Consider the following 22,533-nt stretch of genomic DNA (forward strand, 5'->3'; position numbering starts at 1 on the left):
CGAAGTATGGCGAAATTTCTCCCTGTCGCGAGCTGATCCCAACAGCACAGCCATCCGTTTTGTATTAGCGGCACCGGCAGGCTCCCCGTCGGACCACAAGTAACTTGGCTACCTTCATTTTCGCTACCGTGGGAGGTCAGCATCGCCGTGCCCCTGGGGAGTCTCCACGCGCTTCACCCACCACAAATTATTTGGCTACCTTCATTTTCTACTCCTTCCCGTGTACTCCATCCGTCTGGATTCATTGGACTTCTTTAAATTTTAGGATGACTTATGTGTCTAACAAAATATGAGATACATGCTACAACAAGTATAGTATCGGACTTGTATTTGAAAGAGGTTTTGCATGGTATAACTTTTATGACATGTAATTTATATTTTTGATCAAACTTTGATACAAACAGAGAGAGGCTAGCGGCTAGCGGCGACTGCACACGGTGTCCAGGGACCCGATGGCATGAGGGTGGGTGTGGGGGCGCAAAATCCAATGGCACGAGCGGTGATGAGTTTTGTTTGAGGTGACAAGGGCGAGAGGCGGAGGCCGCAGGTGCGGGCTTCGTCCAAAACGAAAGAGAGGGACGAGAGAGAAAAATGAAATGTGGTTGTAGGTTGGGCCTAGATGGATTGGGTGAGATTTGGGCTAATGTGAAAGACGTGCCTGATGCACCCCATTTGAAGGGTGTCGAACATCCCAAAATTGTCTTTCTTTCTTAGAAGAATAACTTGTATCCACCCGCTTTAAATTATTAACATTGAGTTTGCTAATATAAGTATAACCAACTCTATCCGATCACGTCAATCCCAAAAGCCTCTTATCCATTCTCGTTCGCTCGAAGAGTGTCGGCTTGCAAAAACACTACGATTATTGATTTTAGGAACAAGTATGGGCTAGAACATTCGAGAGGGGTGCAACCGAACATATAAAGGGAGAGTCTTATCTAATGTTTTTTTTCCATCACTTATCGGTTAAAAGGGAAAATGATTGAAATCACCCAACCGATAAGAACGCCCGCGTCCGTCGGTTCCGTGGACATCAGATCAATTTTAATGAAATGGCTTGGAAGCAACCTATTACCTAGACTATTTTTGCAACTTAGTTGTTGTTGCAACCCCCACCAAAACAAGTGATGTTTTGCGGGATCTGAATCTGTATTCTCTCGTGCTCTTCCAAGGTCTCCGTCAAGCCGGCGCATTCATGAGTTGTTTCGACTGCCGCCATCGTTGCTCGACACCGGCAACACGCGGACAAGGCCGCCGACAAGCACGCCGATGAAGTCTTCTCTCACCGTGTTCGCCCGCGGCCAGTGGCCATGGCCGCTCGTGCACGCACACCAGAGCTATGCTCCGACCGCCGTTGTCTATCTATGCCGCTTCGGCCCCACGTTGCATCGCATCTACCACCACCACCGTCATCGCATACGCAACACCGGTCCTCCCTTCCCTAACAAGACCGAGCTTCTGCTCGAGGACATGACCGCAAGCAATGTAACATGATGACTTTCTACAACAATACATATGTAGCAAGAAAAAAAATTACAACAAGAAATCTGTTTCAGAAAAATAAATATAAAAAATATTCAGCAACAAAACTTTTATTGCAAGAAAAAAATACAACACAATATTTGTTATGAATATTTCTATAACAAAAGGATTCATGACTTGTATTGTAAAAATGACAACGACGCTTGACTTGAAGATAGCGTCGGATCGGACGGCTTGTAGACCGGATCCGCTGGCCTACGCATAGTAGCACGATCCGGCTAAAAAAGAAAAGAAAATAACTTGTCCTCACCTTCACCTGCTATTGCTAAAGAAAGAACGAAAGGAAGAAAAACCTTGTCCCCACCAACCGGACGATGGTGCGCGGTGAGACCCCCCCACCACGGGGCCGCGTGCCGCCGCCTCGTGCCGCCACCCTCTCCCGTCCGTCGCCCGTTGAACCCGAGCTCGTCACAAAACCGGGTGCGCGCGCGCCCCGTGCCCCGCCCGCTCCTCCCACGGGTTCGGCGCCGGGAGCCCACCGGATTCCGCCCGTACCACGAGCCCACCCAGCCGGACCTCCAGCCACGGCCCACCGGTTCCCATCCAAACCCCGGGCGCCACACCGACGTGGCCGGCCCGCCCTATCCGTAGAACCGCCACGTCACGCCCTTTCCGAGCGAACTCTTCTCCGTAGCCCCCGATAAATACCCCCCGCTGCCGCGAACTACTTACGTCCCAATCCAATCCAATCCAACCCGATCCCGATCTAATCCGGTCCAGGATCGATCGTCGTGTTCCTTCCTCGCGAAAAGCGTCGATCGGACCAGATACGCGATGGCCCCGAGCGCGTCGATGCTGTTCCTCAGCTACCACCAGCTCCACCACGGCCCCGCCGACGCGCCGCGCGACGTGGACGGCGGCGGCGGCGGCGGCGGCTTCAGGTTCGGCTTCGGCAACGTCTTCTTCTCCCTCGGCGTGCTGGCGCCGAAGCGGCGGGATGCGGCGGCGACGGAGGTGCAGGACGGGAAGCAGAGGCAGAGGGCGCGTCGGGCCGGCGGCGGGGAGGCGGAGGAGGAGCAGCCCGCGACGCTGGCGAGCAAGTTCGACGAGGCCGTGCGGCTCAGCTGCTGGTCGTCCTGAAGCTCGTTTTAGTTCTCGGGCACTGTCCTGCACTAGCTTTTCCCTTCTCTTGCCAACGTTGCTTATGTATGAATCGGCGAGCATGTGATGCGCCGATCGGCGACGACGCACGATGTGTAGATAAAATGTGTCTGCTGTGCATACGAATTTCCCTTCAGCTTTTCCTCTGTGGAATCCTGCGCACTGTTTCCTGACTTACCCGGATCTTGATATTCGCTTGTATGTGGCCGTCGTCGCGTCCTCTCGTTGCTAGCTTCTTAACTTAAGCGTCCTTTCAAAGTATTCCCTTCGTTTTAAAATAAATGTCGCTGTTTTAGTATTAAACCTATGTTAATTTAAGGGAAAAGATTATCTTTCATCGACCGATCCGTTGCGGTACTTAATTTTAGACAGAAAAAGTATAAATTTCCAAATTCGTACACAGAATCCCCTAATAAACCTTCGAAAGAAAAGGAAATACGTCTGAATTACCCGGCTCCCACACACAAAACGGTTCACAGTTTTGTTTTTGAGGGAGAATTAGCAAAAGGGCCCGTGCGTTGCAACGGGAAAAAAAAATACCACAAGTTTTTAATCTTTTTATAATCATTTTGATTTATTAAAATAATAAGCTAACTAATTAATGTTGTCAGTCCTATCATATTTTTTTGAGAAATCAACCCATCCATTGTTAACTCCAGCATGATGAGAAAATCGAGTGGGATAGGCAAAGCAAAACAAAGAGGTTACGTTGATTGATCAATGTACTGTTATCTTATTTCACTCATGGGATAAAGAATGTGGGATCAGATGACAAACTGAAGGTGGTGTTCCATTCTCTGTCTCTACAACAATACAGTCTTACATTCAATACATTAATTCATCGGCAAACAAATCCCCACAAAACAAAATTTCTTGCCGGTGCTTGGCACACTGTTGGAGGCATGGGGAGGGGATCTCATCAGATGATGAGTTTCTGCCGGAGGAGGCTATACGATGAGGGGAGCAAGGGTTAGGCGCCTCTATCTGGTCACAAGGAGTCGCTGTTGCCGCGCCATAACCTCGGAGTTCCCCGTGTGAGCCATGGAGGCCCGCCTCCACCTGCAAGTACTTCGCTCCGCCGCGCCGCCGCCGTTCTGCATCGAGCAGACGCATCATCCCAGTCACTGTAGCTGTCGCGTTGATTTGATCCAAAAGTTGTGCTCGAGCGCCGAAACGGGAACAGCAAGCGGGCAGAGGTATGGCCGCGGAGGCGGGTGGGTTGAGATCGACAACAGTGGTGGTTGAGGTCGGCCGCGACGGCGAGTGGTGTGGCAGCGGCCTGAGCACACGCCAGGGTGGACCACGGTCGACGCGATGCGCTTGAGCGCCGTAACAGGGGCAGTGGGCGGGGAGAGGTACGGCCGCGGAGGCGGTGGGTTGAGATCGGCAGCGGCGGCGAGTGGTGTGGCGGCGGCCTGGGCACATGCAAGGGTGGCCCAGGGTCGATGGGAGGAGGCGATGCGTACGGGTATAATTTTTGCAGCGAATCGTTTTTTCTTTTGCGTTGCAGATAAATGATGGAGCACGAGTTGAATAACAAAAATTACAGGGACTTTTTTATAAAAATGTCGCAGTGGGTTTTCTGACGGAAGCAATAACCTCTTTATTATTACTAGTACAAATGCCCGTGCGTTGCAATAGGCTAAAAATATTATTAGCTATAGCAAATATGCCCGTGCTTTGCAACGGAAGAAAAAATATCACATACCCCAGCCCAATAAACATGACTCGAGACCCCAATACACATCCTCTAGTGTTTCAAGATGAAACTACATTTTAAAAATAATAGTTAGTTTAAAGTTATTTATCAAATACTAACCGGGTAATTCCACTTGAAAATAAATTAATAGGTTAATCTTTTAGTCAGTTGAATGGTAATGCTCTCCTTCTTCCAAACATATATGTTCGTGCTTCGCGACGGAGTGAAAGCGAGAGCAACGACTCCAAGTGTATCGCAACAATTGCTAATGGCCCTCTCTTACATAATCTTCTCAATTATGGTTCAAAGAATGAATTTATTTTTTGGAAAGCCTTTATGAAAATTTGCTAGTCAACAACCATTATTGCACACATGATTCAGTTCTATAAAGTACAATAGTTTATTTTTCAAACAGTAAGAAGGCAACATTGTAGAAATAGAAGTGTCCGTTTCATCTAAAATAGAACTGACATGAAATTTTAAGGTTGCAGCTTCCATCGATACTTTGCTCAACAAACATTTAGAACTAAAAGTCATTAGGAAGCCAACAGCCAACGAGAGTGCATGTCCCTTCTCAACCCCGTGCAATTAGGAAGCCAATCAAAGTGGCATTCTTCTCATTTATTCAGCCAATCAGAGTGCATGTCCCTTTATTCTTCTCATTTATTTAGCCTCTTGTATAGAGTCTTCCTTCTTCCTCACTAATCCCATTTAATTAGGAAACTAATCAGCATGAGTTTATATCCATCCTCCATCTTATTTAATTAGCCTCCTTCATCGAGTCTTTCTTCTCGCTTTTTTATTTCTTGGTTCTCGTGGTGACTTTGCCGATATTCTAGGTAAGTTGTGAATGTATTTTAATTGGCGGGATTAAGTCTACAGAATCGAGATGGGACTAACCACATCTTGTAGTGAAGTTGGAAGCTGGGTCAGCTCGCTGTTGAGTTCCCTATGAGGGTTGAGGTCTTGAGTTCGACTGCCAAATACAATACTTTAACTATTATTTCTAGATAATTTTTATGCCGCTGGACAGTAATAAAGCATGAACCAGGCCCAATTCGGCCCATGTAGGGATGAGGGACGAAAAACATTCACAGATTAGTACCACCTCACGTATCTAAAAAAATCACCTACAATAAGTCAAAGAAAAAAACAGAATGGGACGAAGCTTTTTTTATAAAAATGCCGCGGTGGGTTTTTCGACGGAAGCAATAGCCTCTTTATTATTATAGCAAAAGGGCCCGTGCGTTGCAACGGGAGAAAAAAATACCACGCGCTTTTAATCTTTTTATAATCATTTTGATTTATTAAAATAATAAGCTAACTAACTAATGTAGTCAGTCCTATCCTATTTTGTTGAGAAATCAACCCGTCCATTGTTAATTCCACCATGATGAGAAATTGAGCGGGACAAGCAAATCAAAACAAAGAGGCTACGTGAATTGATCAATGGGCTGTTATCTTATTTCACTCATGGGGTAGAGAATGTGGGGTCAGATGACAAACTGAAAGTGGTGTTCCATTCTCTGTCTCTACAACAATGCAATCTTACACTCAATACATTCATTCATCATGAAACAAATTTCCACAAAACAAAATTTCTTGCCGGTGCTTGGCACACGGTTGGAGGCATGGGGAGGGGATCTCACCAGATGACGAGTTCCTGCCGGAGGAGGGGATACGATGAGGGAAGCAAGGGTTAGGCGCCTTTATCTGACCATAAGGAGTCGCCGTTGCCGCGCCATAACCTCGGAGTTCCCCGTGTGAGCCATGGAGGCCCGCCTCCACCTGCAAGTACTTCGCTCTGCCGTGGCTTATCCGCGCGCCGCCGCCGTTCTGCATCGAGCAGACGCATCATCCCAAGTTGTTGTAGCAGTGGTGGTTGAGGTCGGCCGCGACGGCGAGTGGTGCGTCAGCGGCCTGGGCATAGGCCAGGGTGGACCAGGGTCGACGCGACGCGCTCGAGCGTCGCAACGGGGGCAGTGAGCGGGGAGAGGTACAGTCGTGAAGGCGGGTGGGTTGAGATCGGCAGCGGTGGCGGTTGAGGTCGGCCGCGGCGGCGAGTGGTGTGCGACGGCCTGGGCACAGGCCAGGGTGGCCCAGGGTCGACGGGAGGAGGCGATGCGTACGGGTATAATTTTTGCAGCGAATCGCTTTTTTTCTTTTCCGTTGCAGATAAATGATGGAGCGCGGGTTGAATAACAAAAATTACACGGGCTTTTTTATAAAAATGTCGTGGTGGGTTGTCCGACGGAAGCAATAGCCGCTTTATTATTAGGTCATTTTGATTTATTAAAATAATAAGCTAACTAACTAATGTTGTGAGTCCTATCCTATTTTGTTGAGAAATCAACCCGTCCATTGTTAATTCCGCCATGATGAGAAATTGAGCGGGACAAGCAAAGCAAAACAAAGAGGCTACGTGAATTGATCAATGGACTGTTATCTTATTTCACTCATGGGGTAGAGAATGTGGGATCAGATGACAAATTGAAAGTGGTGTTTCATTCTTTGTCTCTACAACAATGCAATCTTACATTCAATACATTCATTCATGAGCAAACAATTTTTCACAAAACAAAATTTCTTGCCGGTGCTTGGCACACGGTTGGAGGCATGGGGAGGGGATCTCACCAGATGATGAGTTCCTGCCGGAGGAGGGGATACGATGAGGGAAGCAAGGGTTAGGCGCCTTTATCTGACCATAAGGAGTCGCCGTTGCCGCGCCATAACCTCGGAGTTCCCCGTGTGAGCCATGGAGGCCCGCCTCCACCTGCAAGTACTTCGCTCCGCCGCGCCTTATCCGCGCGCCACCGCCGTTCTGCATCGAGCAGACGCATCATCCCAAGTCGTTGTAGTAGTGGTGGTTGAGGTCGGTCGCGGCGGCGAGTGGTGTGGCAGCGGCCTGGGCATAGGCCAGGGTGGACCAGGGTCGACGCGATGCGCTCGAGCGCCGCAACGGGGGCAGTGAGCGGGGAGAGGTACAGCCGCGGAGGCGGGTGGGTTGTGATCGGCAGCGGTGGCGGTTGAGGTCGGCTGCGATGGCGAGTGGTGTGCGGCGGCTTGGGCACAGGCCAGGGTGGCCCAGGGTCGACGGGAGGAGGCGATGCGTACGGGTATAATTTTTGGAGCGAATCGTTTTTTCTTTTGCGTTGCAGAGAAATGATGAAGCGCGGGTTGAATAACAAAAATTACAGGGGATTTTTTATAAAAATATCGTGATGGGCTGTCCGACGGAAGCAATAGCGGCTTTATCATTATATATATATATAGATATAGGTAAGATATAGGTAGAGATTAGGTATAGATAGGTATAGATAAGATTTACATCTCTGTGGGCCACGGGTGCTGAATCCGGCGGACAGAACAGGATACGGCCCACAACTACAACTGGGCCGGTGGTCCATTACAATTCTCCATAAACTTTACTTAACCCCCTCTCCCAACCGCCATGTTGACGAAAAAAAAAACTCGAGAACCCCAACCTCTGCCGCTGTTGCTTTCCCCCGGCGCTCGCCGCCCCTTCCGACCAGCCGGCGCATCCCGCACGGCAGGCCATGAAGGTGAGTGATCAGCGGGAGCTCTCCCGCTCTCCGTTTCTCCGGATGCAGCCGTATGTGCTCCGAGCACCGGTCAACAGGTTCCTCGTTCGGGAAGCCCCCCTGGCGTGCCGGCCACGTGCTCGACGTAATGCCTCGCCGGGTGTCCTGTGCTGTGCAGGTCGCGGTGGAGGGATGCATGCACGGGGAGCTGGACAAGGTCTACGACACGATGCGCCGGCTCGAGGCGGCCGAGGGCATCAAGATCGACCTCCTCATCTGCTGCGGCGATTTCCAGGTGCGCTCAGGCTGCAGTGTGCAGTACCCTCTGCTCACGCTCCTCCATTGGAGCTGGACTTGTGTTTTTTTTTCCTTAAATACATCGCGAGTTTGCAATTTGGCTGGACGCTGGTGTATGCTGGTTGGTTGGTTGTTTGTTTGAACCTAATATCTATTACTCGTTGGAGAAAATAGTTAATCTGGCTAGGGTATCGCAGCATTTTCTTACTTGTCCTAAAGGTCATATCTTGAATTGAGTGCTGCAATACTTGTCTTACTGGGTGTGGTCGTGCGGGTCCTTTCTGACGAAATTCTATGTTTATCTTACTTGTCCGTAAGAAGGTCATATCTGGCTTGGTTCTATCTTAATGGAGCATGGACAACTTGATTTTTCACATGGTTATTATAGTTTAATGTTCGGTAGTAATTCTATGTACGTGTTGATATATTTCACATTCTGACATTGCACCTTTTCATGCAGGCTGTAAGGAACGAGAGTGATTTACAGTGTGTAAATGTCCCACCAAAGTTTCGTACCATGAACTCGTTTTGGAAGTACTACTCTGGACAAGCAGTTGCCCCTTACCCAACTATCTTCATTGGTGGGAACCATGAAGCAGCCAATTATTTGTGGGAACTGTGAGTCTTTGTCACTTATGCCCCCGACACAACTTTCAAAATACCAATCTTTGATTTAGTTTAGCTCTTGGACTTTATTCTATGTTTTCACTTTGGAGGAAAATAACTAGAATTTGCATATAAAGTTTTGGGAAAGATTGAGGCACAGCAATCTGAAAATTCCCATGATATTTACTCAAATATTCAATCTAAAAAAAAATCTAACCGGGGCAAGGATGATCTGTGTATGGATGTGTGTTGTCCAATAGCCACATATATACTCCTGGCACGGTGGTCCCTGTAACTATTCATAGGAACATCGGGATGTAAATAAATAGAATTGAAGGGAGAAAGGTATTGTTTTTAATGTAAGGCTGTCTCTTGTTTTGAACTAATATCTGCTTAAGAGTTTCGTAACAATACGATCAACAGCTTTCAGTCATTGGATACATTGGTTTACTCAATATAGTTCAGCATTATTGTTAAATGATGAGGTGTTGTTTTGCTAATTGAAAAATGCAAGCCTGCTTTTCTAATCGTGGTGTAATCACTATCAGGTACTATGGAGGATGGGCAGCACCTAACATCTACTTCTTGGGGTTTGCTGGTGTTGTTAAGTTTGGAAATATACGAATTGGTGGGATGTCAGGAATACATAAGCAAAATGATTATTACCGAGGCAAGTTTATTAATATCTTGCTTGGGATACTTTGTACTTTGGAGATTTGTATTTCTTTTTAGTGCTTGCATCTAGAAGTTATTGTCTAGGGAGTTGAAGCCTATTGAAGAAGGTTCCTAAACTAGAACTGTAAATGTCATTGCACTCAGAATTTATTATTGCCAATCTATACAGGGCACCATGAGAGGCCTCCATACAATGAGGGTACTATACGATCAGTGTACCATGTAAGGCATTACGATGTTCTCAAGCTAATGCATGTGAAGGAACCTCTAGATATATTCATGTCACATGACTGGCCTCTGGGGATTACTGAATATGGAAACCGGGAGAGGCTCCTTCGAGAGAAACCGTTCTTCAAAGAAGAGGTAATACCAAGTTGCCAACTGACATAGGGGATTATTTTGTGTTACACATTTGTTATGTCCATGTAGTACATGGCCCACCCAGCGACAAGTTAGGGGGAAAATTCCCATGATTTATTAATTAGGTAGTTTCTCCTTTAAATTAAGATCTATTTTAGCTTGGGCCGACTAGACATAAGATCTACGATTTCTTTCTTAGATTGGGTTGTTAGTCCTCTAATAAAGGGAACACTCTGTGAGGAATGAAGCCAAGCAAGAATTAGAAGAGTGGCTCTTCTATGTTGCCCCTGGAGTGAGGGCCTTCCGTCCTATCTACCTAGATACTAGTACGCAACGCATTCAAGCCATGACAACTGTCTAACATATGCCTTTCATAACTCATCATCCACCAACCTTGTGAAAATGCCTCAAGGGAGTGTGTTGACTTTATTGTGTGACAATGTCACATTTTGAGTCAAAGCCAAAGAATAATATAATAAATAAGCGATGCCACATTTTTCATGATGATTATTGCGGTGAAACAGTTTCCAGTGTTGTGCCAGCATCTGTGATCACCTAAGGATTGTTTTTCTCTCTCTTTTTTCTGCTAATTAATCTTGTAAGGGTAACACTAGATAAACCTTAGTATTTTAGCTAAAAATGCTAATGTTATTCTTACATCGTTAGTCGGTGGCACCTATGGGCAACAAAACTATGCCTATTTGGAAAACTAATTCCTATGGCATCGAATTTCGTATGGTGAGATGATGACTACTGTGGTCTGACATGCACAGTGTTTGATTGAGACTACTTCCTCAAAAAAGGAATGCTTCATGCTTCCCTACACACATATCAAACTATTGTTAATGCTCTGTTCTCTTGCCATTTCAGGTCGACAAGAGAACATTAGGCAGTGAATCTGCAGCAAAATTACTGAACAAATTAAAACCACCGTACTGGTTTTCAGCTCATCTTCATTGTAGATTTCCAGCTATCATTCAACATGGTGAGGATGGACCTATGACTAAGTTCCTTGCTCTTGATAAGTGCCTTCCCGGGCGGAATTTTTTGCAGGTACTACTATCGCCTCTACCACAGACATTTGAACCACTACAAATAAGTTCCTTGCACATATTTGTTCTGAGATGTCAATCAATTTTAGGTAATAGACATTCCATCCAATCCGGGACCATATGAAATTCAGTATGATGAAGAATGGCTTGCAATAACACGGAGATTCAATAGTGCTTTCCCCTTAACTCGGATGCCATGTACAATTAGGTTGGTGCATAAATTGTCTTGTTTGTTTGTTACCGTGTAATGAATATTCTGATAATATACAATAAATGACAAAGCTGGAGTAATTCAATTGGCTTATCTGACAGGAATGAAGAACTTGATATTGAAGATGACCGGCAGTGGGTTAGGAGCAAGTTGAATGCTAGAGGGGCTAAGACATTTGATTTTGTCCAGACTGCTCCACCTTATGATCCGTCCAGGCCAGTTTATAATCCCCCTGTAGCGGGTAAGCTTTAATAGTCATGTCTTCACTGTGAGCCATAAATATTATGGATTCTACCCTCAAAATGTTTCTTGATCTTGAGCTACCATACATTTTTCCTTTAGTTCCACAATTTCATCTTATGTCAGAGTTCATTGCTTTCAACCTAGTTGTTTTTGTATTTAAAGTATCACAAACTAGTATCTGGTCCTAAGCATTTGAATTTATGCCCTTTATTTATCAAACTTCTGATGCGTGCTTTAAATGGTTCTTGTGGTACACAGTTCATTGCAGGAACCCACAAACGGAATCGTTTCTCCAGTTGTTAGAACTCCCATATCTGCTGGACTCGTCTAATCCTGGTGGTATGTTTCTCGCTCTCTGATAAATGCTTATGGCTGTAGCTCAGTCTCTCTGGTGTTAATATTAAACTCTTTCATGCATGCCAAAGCAAGAACAGTTGTTCTACCGTGGTTATACTTCGTGATGACTTTGTGGTTGCTCATCTTTTGGTCAACAGGGGTTGATACAAATGTGTCGAGCTCTCAGGCAGCACCTGCACTTGACGACGACGCCATAGAGCTCCCCGATGAAGTTGAAGATGACGAAGGTGATGAGGGGTGAAGCGCTTAAAGTAGTGGATTCGTTGGAGGTTTCACCAGGACAAGTTTCGTTGTATTATCCTGCGTCCAGGGTTTTGCTGCTAGCTATCTTGATGGATGCCATTACCTCTGTAGAGCATTACTGCAAAAGGAAAACTAACTTGTAGACCGTAGCACCGTACAGTAACCTTGTTTGATTACGAGGTGTAACTGGAGTTATATGCTAGCACAATGCAGATTTTTTAGAGACATTATGGTTGTTGTTTTTAAAACTAGCAATGTTTTTTTCTTCGAAATGGCAGTTATCCTACATTCATTAAGAATAAAAGAGTTACTCAGTTCATTATGGAGAATCGAACGAAAACCATCACAACTGTTGGCGGCACACATAAGAAACCCCACGCACATCACTCCAAAGAGGGTCTTGCCGAGACAACGCATAGGCGTCATCGTCATCACTCCTCCAGGCCTCATCGCCATCCTTAAACCCTGAGCAAACGACTCCGACTTTGTCGAAGCGATTGTCAACTCAACCCACACTAAAGAGGTCGTGCAGAGATGCATGAAGGCCTGTGCCAGACCCACCTACCGACAACCAGGCAGCGCAGCTCCGACTCTGACGAAGAACCTGCCACCGCAACTTCGACTTTGGAGCAACAAACCAACCGAGACGATCCCGCAGGCATGCCGGAGAAGAGCCGACTACCGCAACCATAGCCACGTCTCCAACACTGCTCGCCCCATCATCATTGCCACAGAAGCCTCGTACCAACACCATCGTCTTCCACTGGTCTCGCTCGCCAACATACAACTCCAAATACGAAGTCCCCAGGAGGGAATACGACACCAAGGCGACATCTTGGTCCGATCAAACCAGATCAAGAGTTTCCCTCCGAGCTGCAATGATGAGCACGTGAGGGGTGCGACAACAGTACAACGATGTCTCCAAGAAAATAAGCGACAGCCACGGCTGCCGACATCGCTGGTCCCGGCCACAACCGAGACACGGTTTTCACGCAAGCTCCTGAGACCACAACATCCGCACATCATCTCACCACGACAACCATCTAGCACCACCATTGAGCCCACTCTTAGATGAAGAAGCCCCTCTTAGATGAAGAAGCCCATCATCGGAGCAACCGTCACTGCCCCGACATCGTAGAGGCCATCGGTGTAACGCCCAAGATGCGACCCTATCCTTAATTTGGCACGAGGGCCTCGTCAGGGATAGAAGCTCATCTCGTCGTTTCGCAAGAATGGATATCGTTACAAGTACATGTACTGAAAAGAAGAGATATAAAGAATTGGCTTACTCGCCACAAGCTACATCAGAGTCACATCAGTACAATACATAATCATCATGAAGAAGAGCAGGGTCCGACTACGGACGAAAACAAACGAGAAAAGAAGAACGATGTCCATCCTTGCTATCCCAGGCTGCCGACCTGGAACCCACCCTAGATCGATGATGAAGAAGAAGAAGCAACTCCAAATGAACAATCAACGCGCTCACGTCAAATAATCTTTACCTGTACCTGCAACTGGTGTTGTAGTAATCTGTGAGCCACAGGGGACTCAACAATCTCATTTTCAAAGGTATCAAGACTATCAAAGCTTAATGGGAGAGGTATGGTTAAGTGGCGAGGCTGCAGCAAGCGACTAAGCATTTATTTAGTGGCTAACTTACGAGTACAAGAAATAAGAGGGGGGAAGATCTACGCACATCGGACATGGTCTACTGATGATAAAATGAATGATCCTGAACACCTACTTACGTCAAACATAACCCCACCGTGTCCTCGATCGGAGAAGGAACTCGCGAAAGAGGCAATCACGGTTACGCACTCAGTTGGCATATTTTATTTAAGTTAACTTCAAGTTTTCTAGAACCAGTGTTAAACAAAGTTTCCACGTTGCCACATAACTGCGGGCACGGCTTTCCGAAAGATTTAACCATGCAGGGGTGCTCCAACTAGTCCATCACAAATTACCACAAGCCGCATAGAAATCCTCGATCACGAAGCTCGCGGTCTCATCGGACTCCTTAGTGGAAAACCTCAACTCTGAGAAATCCCAAAGCATCACCGGAATCCCGATGCACAAGATATTTCGTAAAAGGTAAAACTAATCCAGCAAGGCCACCCGACATGTCGACGATCCTGATAGGAGCCGCGTATCTCATTCTCAGGACACGACGAATAAGCGAAGCGTACGGTGGCCTGATAGAAATCTCCCGAATTGCCCCAGGTTGGCCCCGCACGGTGCTCTGTTTTGGACCAACACTCATGAGGAGCACTGACCCGGGGGTTGATTAATTATTCGTGGGTGTCGGCGGGTCCCTGTGCAAATTGTTAGTTATTAGGCAAATGTAGAACCAAAGTTGGGCCTTGCCAGACCAGCTTTAATCTAAAACGAGTTATCAAGGGGGTCCACATAACAACCCCGATCGTGTTAGGAGCGCTCAAATATGGAACATAACACCGGTAGCCGAAACTAAGGGGGGCAAAGGTGGAACAAAACACCAGGCTAGAAAGGCCAAGCCTTCCACCTTTTACCAAGTATATAGGTGCATTAAAATAAATAGCATTTAATAGGGTGATATAACAAGGAACCCAGGTTATCACTTGGAAGCAACTGCACCTGCAACTAGCAACGCTAACACATGGTTAAGCAAGCAGTAACATAGCCAATCAGTGGTTTGCTAGGTTGTGAACAGGTTGAAGGTTTTCATGGCAATGTTGAGAGGCTGATATTTAACATGTGGTAGGCAACAAGAGATAACGATAGAAACGGTAACACTTGTTGGGGAACGTCGCATGGGAAACAAAAATTTTCCTACGCGCACGAAGACCTATCATGGTGATGTCCATCTATGAGAGGGGATGTGTGATCTACGTACCCTTGTAGACCGTACAACAGAAGCGTTAGTGAACACGGTTGATGTAGTGGAACGTCCTCACGTCTCTCGATCCGCCCCGCGAACCGTCCCGCGATCAGTCCCACGATCTAGTGCCGAACGGACGGCACCTCCGCGTTCAGCACACGTACAGCTCGACGATGATCTCGGCCTTCTTGATCCAGCAAGAGAGACGGAGAGGTAGAAGATTTCTCCGGCAGCGTGACGGTGCTCCGGAGGTTGGTGGTGATCTTATCTCAGCAGGGCTCCGCCCGAGCTCCGCAGAAACACGATCTAGAGGAAAAACCGTGGAGGTATGTGGTCGGGCTGCCGTGGAAAAGTCGTCTCAAATCAGCCCTAAAACCTCCGTATATATAGGGGGAAGAGGGGGAGCCTTGCCTTGGGGTCCAAGGACCCTCAAGGGCTTCGGCCGAGCCAAGGGGGGCAACCCTCCCCTTCCAAACCGAGTCCAACTAGGTTTGGAAGGAGGAGTCCTTCCCCCTTTTCCCACCTCCTCTTTTTTTCTCTTTGATTTTCTTCCTATGGCGCATAGGGCCTTCTTGGGCTGTCCCACCAGCCCACTAAGGGCTGGTGAGCCACCCCAAGGCCTATGGGCTTCCCCGGGGTGGGTTGCCCCCCCGGTGAACTCCCGGAACCCATTCGTCATTCCCGGTACATTCCCGGTAACTCCGAAAACCTTCCGGTAATCAAATGAGGTCATCCTATATATCAATCTTTGTTTTCGGACCATTCCGGAAACCCTCGTGATGTCCGTGATCTCATCCGGGACTCCGAACAACATTCGGTAACCAACCATATAACTCAAATACGCATAAAACAACGTCGAACCTTAAGTGTGCAGACCCTGCGGGTTCGAGAACTATGTAGACATGACCCGAGAGACTCCTCGGTCAATATCCAATAGCGGGACCTGGATGCCCATATTGGATCCTACATATTCTACGAAGATCTTATCGTTTGAACCTCAGTGCCAAGGATTCATATAATCCCGTATGTCATTCCCTTTGTCCTTCGGTATGTTACTTGCCCGAGATTCGATCGTTAGTATGCGCATACCTATTTCAATCTCGTTTACCGGCAAGTCTCTTTACTCGTTCCGTAATACAAGATCCCGCAACTTACACTAAGTCACATTGCTTGCAAGGCTTGTGTGTGATGTTGTATTACCGAGTGGGCCCCGAGATACCTCTCCGTCACACGGAGTGACAAATCCCAGTCTCGATCCATACTAACTCAACGAACACCTTCGGAGATACCTGTAGAGCATCTTTATAGTCACCCAGTTACGTTGCGACGTTTGATACACACAAAGTATTCCTCCGGTGTCAGTGAGTTATATGATCTCATGGTCATAGGAACAAATACTTGACACGCAGAAAACAGTAGCAACAAAATGACACGATCAACATGCTACGTCTATTAGTTTGGGTCTAGTCCATCACGTGATTCTCCTAATGACGTGATCCAGTTATCAAGCAACAACACCTTGTTTATAATCAGAAGACACTGACTATCTTTGATCAACTGGCTAGCCAACTAGAGGCTTGCTAGGGACAGTGTTTTGTCTATGTATCCACACATGTATATAAGTCTTCATTCAATACAATTATAGCAAGGATAATAAACGATTATCTTGATACATGAATTATAATAATAACTATATTTATTATTGCCTCTAGGGCATAATTCCAACAGTCTCCCACTTGCACTAGAGTCAATAATCTAGCCCTCACATCATCATGCGAATTACATTGTAATAAATCTAACACCCATACAGTTCTGGTGTTGATCATGCTTTGCCCGTGGAAGAGGTTTAGTGAGCGGGTCTGCTACATTCAGATCCGTGTGCACTTTGCATATATTTACGTCCTCCCCTTCGACGTAGTCGCGGATGAGGTTGAAGCGTCGTTTGATGTGTCTGGACTTCTTATGAAACCGTGGTTCCTTTGCTAAGGCAATGGCACCCGTGTTGTCACAGAACAAGGTTATTGGATTCAGTGCACTTGGCTAAGGTTATTGGATTCAGAACAAGGCTAAGGCAATGGCACTCCAAGATCCGTCATGAACTGCTTCATCCAGACACCCTCCTTAGACGCCTCCGAGGCAGCCATGTACTCCGCTTCACATGTAGAATCTGCTACGACGCTTTGCTTGGAACTGCACCAGCTTACCGCACCCCCATTAAGAATAAATACGTATCCGGTCTGCGACTTAGAGTCGTCCGGATCTGTGTCAAAGCTTGCATCGACGTAACCCTTTACGGTGAGCTCTTCGTCACCTCCATACACGAGAAACATCTCCTTAGTCCTTTTTAGGTACTTCAGGATATTCTTGACCTTCGTCCAGTGATCCACTCCTGGATTACTCTGGAACCTGCCTGCCATACTTATGGCCAGGCTAACATCCGGTCTAGTGCACAACATTGCATACATGATAGAACCTATGGCTGAAGCATAGGGGACGATGCTCATATGCTCTCTATCCTCATCAGTTGCTGGGCACTGAGTCTTACTCAATCTCGTACCTTGTAAAACTGGCAAGAACCCTTTCTTGGACTGTTCCATTTTGAACCTCTTCAAAACTTTATCAAGGTATGTGCTTTGTGAAAGTCCTATCAGGCGTTTTGATCTATCACTGTAGATCTTAATGCCTAGAATGTAAGCAGCTTCTCCTAGGTCCTTCATAGAGAAACTTTTATTCAAGTAATCCTTTATGCTCTCCAAAAACTCTACGTTGTTTCCAATCAGCAATATGTCATCCACATATAATATTAGAAACGCCACAGAGCTCCCACTCACTTTCTTGTAAATACAAGATTCTCCAACTACTTGTATAAACCCAAATGCTTTGATCACCTCATAAAAGCGTTTGTTCCAACTCCGAGATGCTTGCACCAGTCCATAAATGGATCGCTGGAGCTTGCACACCTTGTTAGCATTCTTAGGATCGACAAAACCTTCGGGTTGCATCATATACAACTCTTCCTTAAGGAAACCGTTAAGGAACGCCGTTTTGACATCCATCTGCCAGATTTCGTAATCGAAAAATGCAGCTATTGCTAACATGATTCTGACGGACTTAAGCATCGCTACGGGTGAGAATGTCTCATCGTAGTCAACTCCTTGAACTTGTGAAAAACCCTTTGCCACAAGTCGAGCTTTATAAACGGTCACATTGCCGTCAGCGTCCGTCTTCCTCTTAAAGATCCATTTGTTCTGAATAGCCTTGCGACCCTCAGGTAGTACCTCCAAAGTCCACACTTTGTTCTCATACATGGATCCTATCTCGGACTTCATGGCTTCTAGCCATTTGTTGGAATCTGGGCCCACCATTGCTTCTTCATAATTTGCAGGTTCATTGTTGTCTAACAACATGATTGACAAGACGGGATTACCGTACCACTCTGGAGCAGCACGTGGTCTCGTCGACCTGCGTGGTTCGACAGAAGCTTGAACCGGAGTTTCATGATCATCATCATTAACTTCCTCCTCAACCGGCGTCGCAACGACAAAGGTTTCCCCTTGCCCTGCGCCACCATCCAGAGGGATGAGAGGTTTGACAACCTCATCAAGTTCTATCTTCCTCCCACTCAATTCTCTCGAGAGAAACTCCTTCTCGAGAAAAGCTCCGTTTTTAGCAACAAACACTTTGCCCTCGGATTTGAGATAGAAGGTGTACCCAACTGTCTCTTTTGGGTAACCTATGAAGATGCACTTTTCCGCTTTGGGTTCCAGCTTTTCAGGCTGAAGCTTTTTGACATAAGCATCACATCCCCAAACTTTAAGAAACGACGACTTTGGCCTTTTGCCATACCACAGTTCGTATGGTGTCGTCTCAACGGACTTTGATGGTGCCCTATTTAAAGTGAATGCAGCTGTTTCTAATGCATAACCCCAAAAACGATAACGACAAATCGGTAAGAGACATCATAGATCGCACCATCTCCAATAAAGTACGATTACGACGTTCGGACACACCATTACGCTGTGGTGTTCCAGGCGGTGTCAACTGTGAAACAATTCCACATTGTCTTAAGTGAGCACCAAACTCGAAACTTAGATATTCACCCCCACGATCAGACCGTAGGAACTTGATCTTCTTGTTACGATGATTTTCAACTTCACTTTGAAATTGCTTGAACTTTTCAAATGTTTCAGACTTGTGCTTCATTAAGTAGACATAACCATATCTACTCAAATCGTCAGTGAAGGTGAGAAAATAACGATATCCACCGCGTGCTTCTACGCTCATCGGACCACACACATCAGTATGTATGATTTCCAACAAGTCACTTGCACGCTCCATTGTTCCGGAGAACGGAGTTTTAGTCATCTTGCCCATGAGGCATGGTTCGCACGTGTCAAGTGAATCAAAGTCAAGTGACTCCAAAAGTCCATCGGCATGGAGTTTCTTCATGCGCTTTACACCAATATGACCTAAGCGGCAGTGCCACAAAAATATGGCGCTATCATTGTTAACTCTAACTCTTTTGGTCTCAATGTTATGTATGTGTGTATCACTATCAAGATTCAATATGAACAATCCTCTCACATTGGGTGCATGACCATAAAAGATGTTACTCATAGAAATAGAACAACCATTATTCTCTGACTTAAAAGAGTAACCGTCTCGCAATAAACAAGATCCAGATATAATGTTCATGCTCAACGCAGGCACTAAATAACAATGATTCAAGTTCATAACTAGTCCTGATGGTAACTGAAGTGAAACTGTGCCGACGGCGATTGCATCAACCTTGGAACCATTTCCTACGCGCATCGTCACTTCATCTTTCGCCAGCCTTCGTCTATTCCGCAGTTCCTGTTTCGAGTTGCAAATATGAGCAACAGAACCGGTATCGAATACCCAGGCACTACTACGAGAGCCGGTTAAGTACACATCAATAACATGTATATCAAATATACCTGATTTTTCTTTGGCCGCCTTCTTATCAGCCAGATACTTGGGGCAATTGCGCTTCCAGTGACCCATACCCTTGCAATAGTAACACTCTGTTTCAGGCTTAGGTCCAGCTTTGGGTTTCTTCGTCGGATTGGCAACAGGCTTGCCGTCTTCTTCGAATTACCCTTCTTGCCTTTGCCGTTTCTCTTGAAACTAGTGGTCTTATTCACCATCAACACTTGATGCTCTTTACGGAGTTCAGACTCTGCGACTTTCAGCATCGCAAACAACTTGCCGGGAGACTTGTTCATCCCTTGCATGTTGTAGTTCAACACAAAGCCTTTATAGCTTGGCGGCAGTGATTGAAGGATTCTGTCAGTGATAGCTTCTTGCGGGAGTTCAATCCCCAGCTCAGCTAGACGGTTTGAGTACCCAGACATTTTGAGCACACGTTCACTGACAGACGAGTTCTCCTCCATCTTGCAAGCATAGAATTTATCGGAGGTCTCATACCTCTCGATCCGGGCGTTCTTCTGAAAGATAAACTTCAACTCCTGGAACATCTCAAATGCTCCATGACGCTCAAAGCGACGTTGAAGTCCCGGTTCTAAGCCATACAAGACTGCACATTGAACTACTGAGTAGTCCTCCTTACGTGCTAACCAAGCGTTCTTAACATCCTGATCAGCCGTAGTGGGTGGTTCATCTCCTAGCGCAGCATTAAGGACATAATCCTTCTTCCCAGCTTGTAAGATTAGCTTAAGATTACGAGCCCAGTCTACAAAGTTGCTTCCATCATCTTTCAACTTAGCTTTCTCTAGGAACGTATTAAAATTCAGGGTGACTGTCGCGTGAGCCATGATCTACAACACAAATATGTTCAAAGTGGACTTAGACTATGTTCAAGATAATTAGAGTTTAACTTAATCAAATTACTCGCTAAACTCTCACTCAAAAAGTACATCTCTCTAGTCATTTGAGTGGTTCATGATCCACTTACACTAGCTCAAGTCCGATCATCACGTGAGTTGAGCATAGTTTCAGTGGTAAGCATCCCTATGCTAATCATATCATCTATATGATTCACGATCGACCTTTCGGTCTCATGTGTTCCGAGGCCATGTCTGCACATGCTAGGCTCGTCAAGCTTAACCCGAGTGTTCCGCATGCGCAACTGTTTTGCGCCCGTTGTATGTGAACGTTGAGTCTATCACACCCGATCGTCACGTGGTGTCTCGAAACGACGAACTGTAGCAACGGTGCATAGTCGGGGAGAACACAATTTCGTCTTGAAATTTTAGTGAGAGATCACCTCATAATGCTACCGTCGTTCTAAGCAAAATAAGGTGCATAAAGGATTAACATCACATGCAATTCATAAGTGACATGATATGGCCATCATCACGTGCTCCTTGATCTCCATCACCAAAGCACCGGCACGATCTTCTTGTCACCGGCGCCACACCATGATCTCCATCAACGTGTCGCCATCGGGGTTGTCGTGCTACTCATGCTATTACTACTAAAGCTACATCCTAGCAAAATAGTAAACGCATCTGCAAGCACAAACGTTAGTTTAAAGACAACCCTATGGCTCCTGCCGGTTGCCGTACCATTGACGTGCAAGTCGATATTATCTATTACAACATGATCATCTCATACATCCAATATATCACATCACATCGTTGGCCATATCACATCACAAGCATACCCTGCAAAAACAAGTTAGACGTCCTCTAATTTTGTTGTTGCATGTTTTACGTGGTGACCATGGGTATCTAGTAGGATCGCATCTTACTTACGCAAACACCACAACGGAGATATATGACTTGCTATTTAACCTCATCCAAGGACCTCCTCGGTCAAATCCGATTCAACTAAAGTTGGAGAAACTGACACCCGCCAGTCATCCTTGAGCAACGGAGTTACTCGTAGCGATGAAACCAGTCTCTCGTAAGCGTACGAGTAATGTCGGTCCGAGCCGCTTCGATCCAACAATACCGCGGAATCAAGAAAAGACTAAGGAGGGCAGAAAAACGCACATCACCACCCACAAAAACTTTTTGTGTTCTACTCGAGAAGACATCTACGCATGAACCTAGCTCATGATGCCACTGTTGGGGAACGTCGCATGGGAAACAAAAATTTTCCTACGCGCACGAAGACCTATCATGGTGATGTCCATCTACGAGAGGGGATGTGTGATCTACGTACCCTTGTAGACCGTACAGCAGAAGCGTTAGTGAACGCGGTTGATGTAGTGGAACGTCCTCACGTCCCTCGATCCGCCCCGCGAACCGTCCTGCGATCAGTCCCACGATCTAGTGCCGAACGGACGGCACCTCCGCGTTCAGCACACGTACAGCTCGACGATGATCTCGGCCTTCTTGATCCAGCAAGAGAGACGGAGAGGTAGAAGAGTTCTCCGGCAGCGTGACGGCGCTCCGGAGGTTGGTGGTGATCTTATCTCAGCAGGGCTCCGCCCGAGCTCCGCAGAAACGCGATCTAGAGGAAAAACCGTGGAGGTATGTGGTCGGGCTGCCGTGGAAAAGTCGTCTCAAATCAGCCCTAAAACCTCCGTATATATAGGGGGAAGAGGGGGAGCCTTGCCTTGGGGTCCAAGGACCCTCAAGGGCTACGGCCGAGCCAAGGGGGGCAACCCTCCCCTTCCAAACCGAGTCCAACTAGGTTTGGAAGGAGGAGTCCTTCCCCCTTTTGCCACCTCCTTTTTTTTTTCTTTTCTCTTTGATTTTCTTCCTATGGCGCATAGGGCCTTCTTGGGCTGTCCCGCCAGCCCACTAAGGGCTGGT

General features: G+C 46.6%; 2 protein-coding genes across 2 annotated transcripts; both read left to right on the top strand.

Annotated features, from left to right (window-relative positions):
* Positions 1 to 2,082: 2,082 nt before the first annotated feature.
* LOC123447632 lies at positions 2,083 to 2,785 on the top strand. The gene has a single exon (XM_045124238.1). It carries the CDS (start codon positions 2,317 to 2,319, stop codon positions 2,620 to 2,622), a length of 306 nt encoding a protein of 101 aa, XP_044980173.1. The 5' UTR covers positions 2,083 to 2,316; the 3' UTR covers positions 2,623 to 2,785.
* A 5,010-nt stretch (positions 2,786 to 7,795) lies between these two features.
* Positions 7,796 to 12,200, top strand: LOC123447631 (lariat debranching enzyme). Its single transcript, XM_045124237.1, has 10 exons — positions 7,796 to 7,905; positions 8,063 to 8,179; positions 8,642 to 8,799; positions 9,336 to 9,457; positions 9,632 to 9,825; positions 10,693 to 10,875; positions 10,964 to 11,082; positions 11,187 to 11,326; positions 11,587 to 11,667; positions 11,823 to 12,200. Exons 1-10 carry the CDS (start codon positions 7,900 to 7,902, stop codon positions 11,924 to 11,926), a joined length of 1,224 nt encoding a protein of 407 aa, XP_044980172.1. The 5' UTR covers positions 7,796 to 7,899; the 3' UTR covers positions 11,927 to 12,200.
* The last annotated feature ends 10,333 nt before the right edge of the window (positions 12,201 to 22,533 follow it).

This window comes from Hordeum vulgare, chromosome 4H (genome assembly GCF_904849725.1).
Source record: "Hordeum vulgare subsp. vulgare chromosome 4H, MorexV3_pseudomolecules_assembly, whole genome shotgun sequence".
In the NCBI taxonomy this organism is placed as follows: domain Eukaryota; kingdom Viridiplantae; phylum Streptophyta; class Magnoliopsida; order Poales; family Poaceae; genus Hordeum; species Hordeum vulgare.

Coding starts and splice junctions, on each gene's coding strand:
- LOC123447632 (XM_045124238.1), top strand. CDS start 2,317: ATGGCCCCGAGCGCGTCGATGCTGTTCCTCAGCTACCACCAGCTCCAC.
- LOC123447631 (XM_045124237.1), top strand. Junction 9,458..9,631: donor GCAAAATGATTATTACCGAG/GCAAGTTTATTA, acceptor CAATCTATACAG/GGCACCATGAGAGGCCTCCA. Junction 11,083..11,186: donor CGGATGCCATGTACAATTAG/GTTGGTGCATAA, acceptor CTTATCTGACAG/GAATGAAGAACTTGATATTG.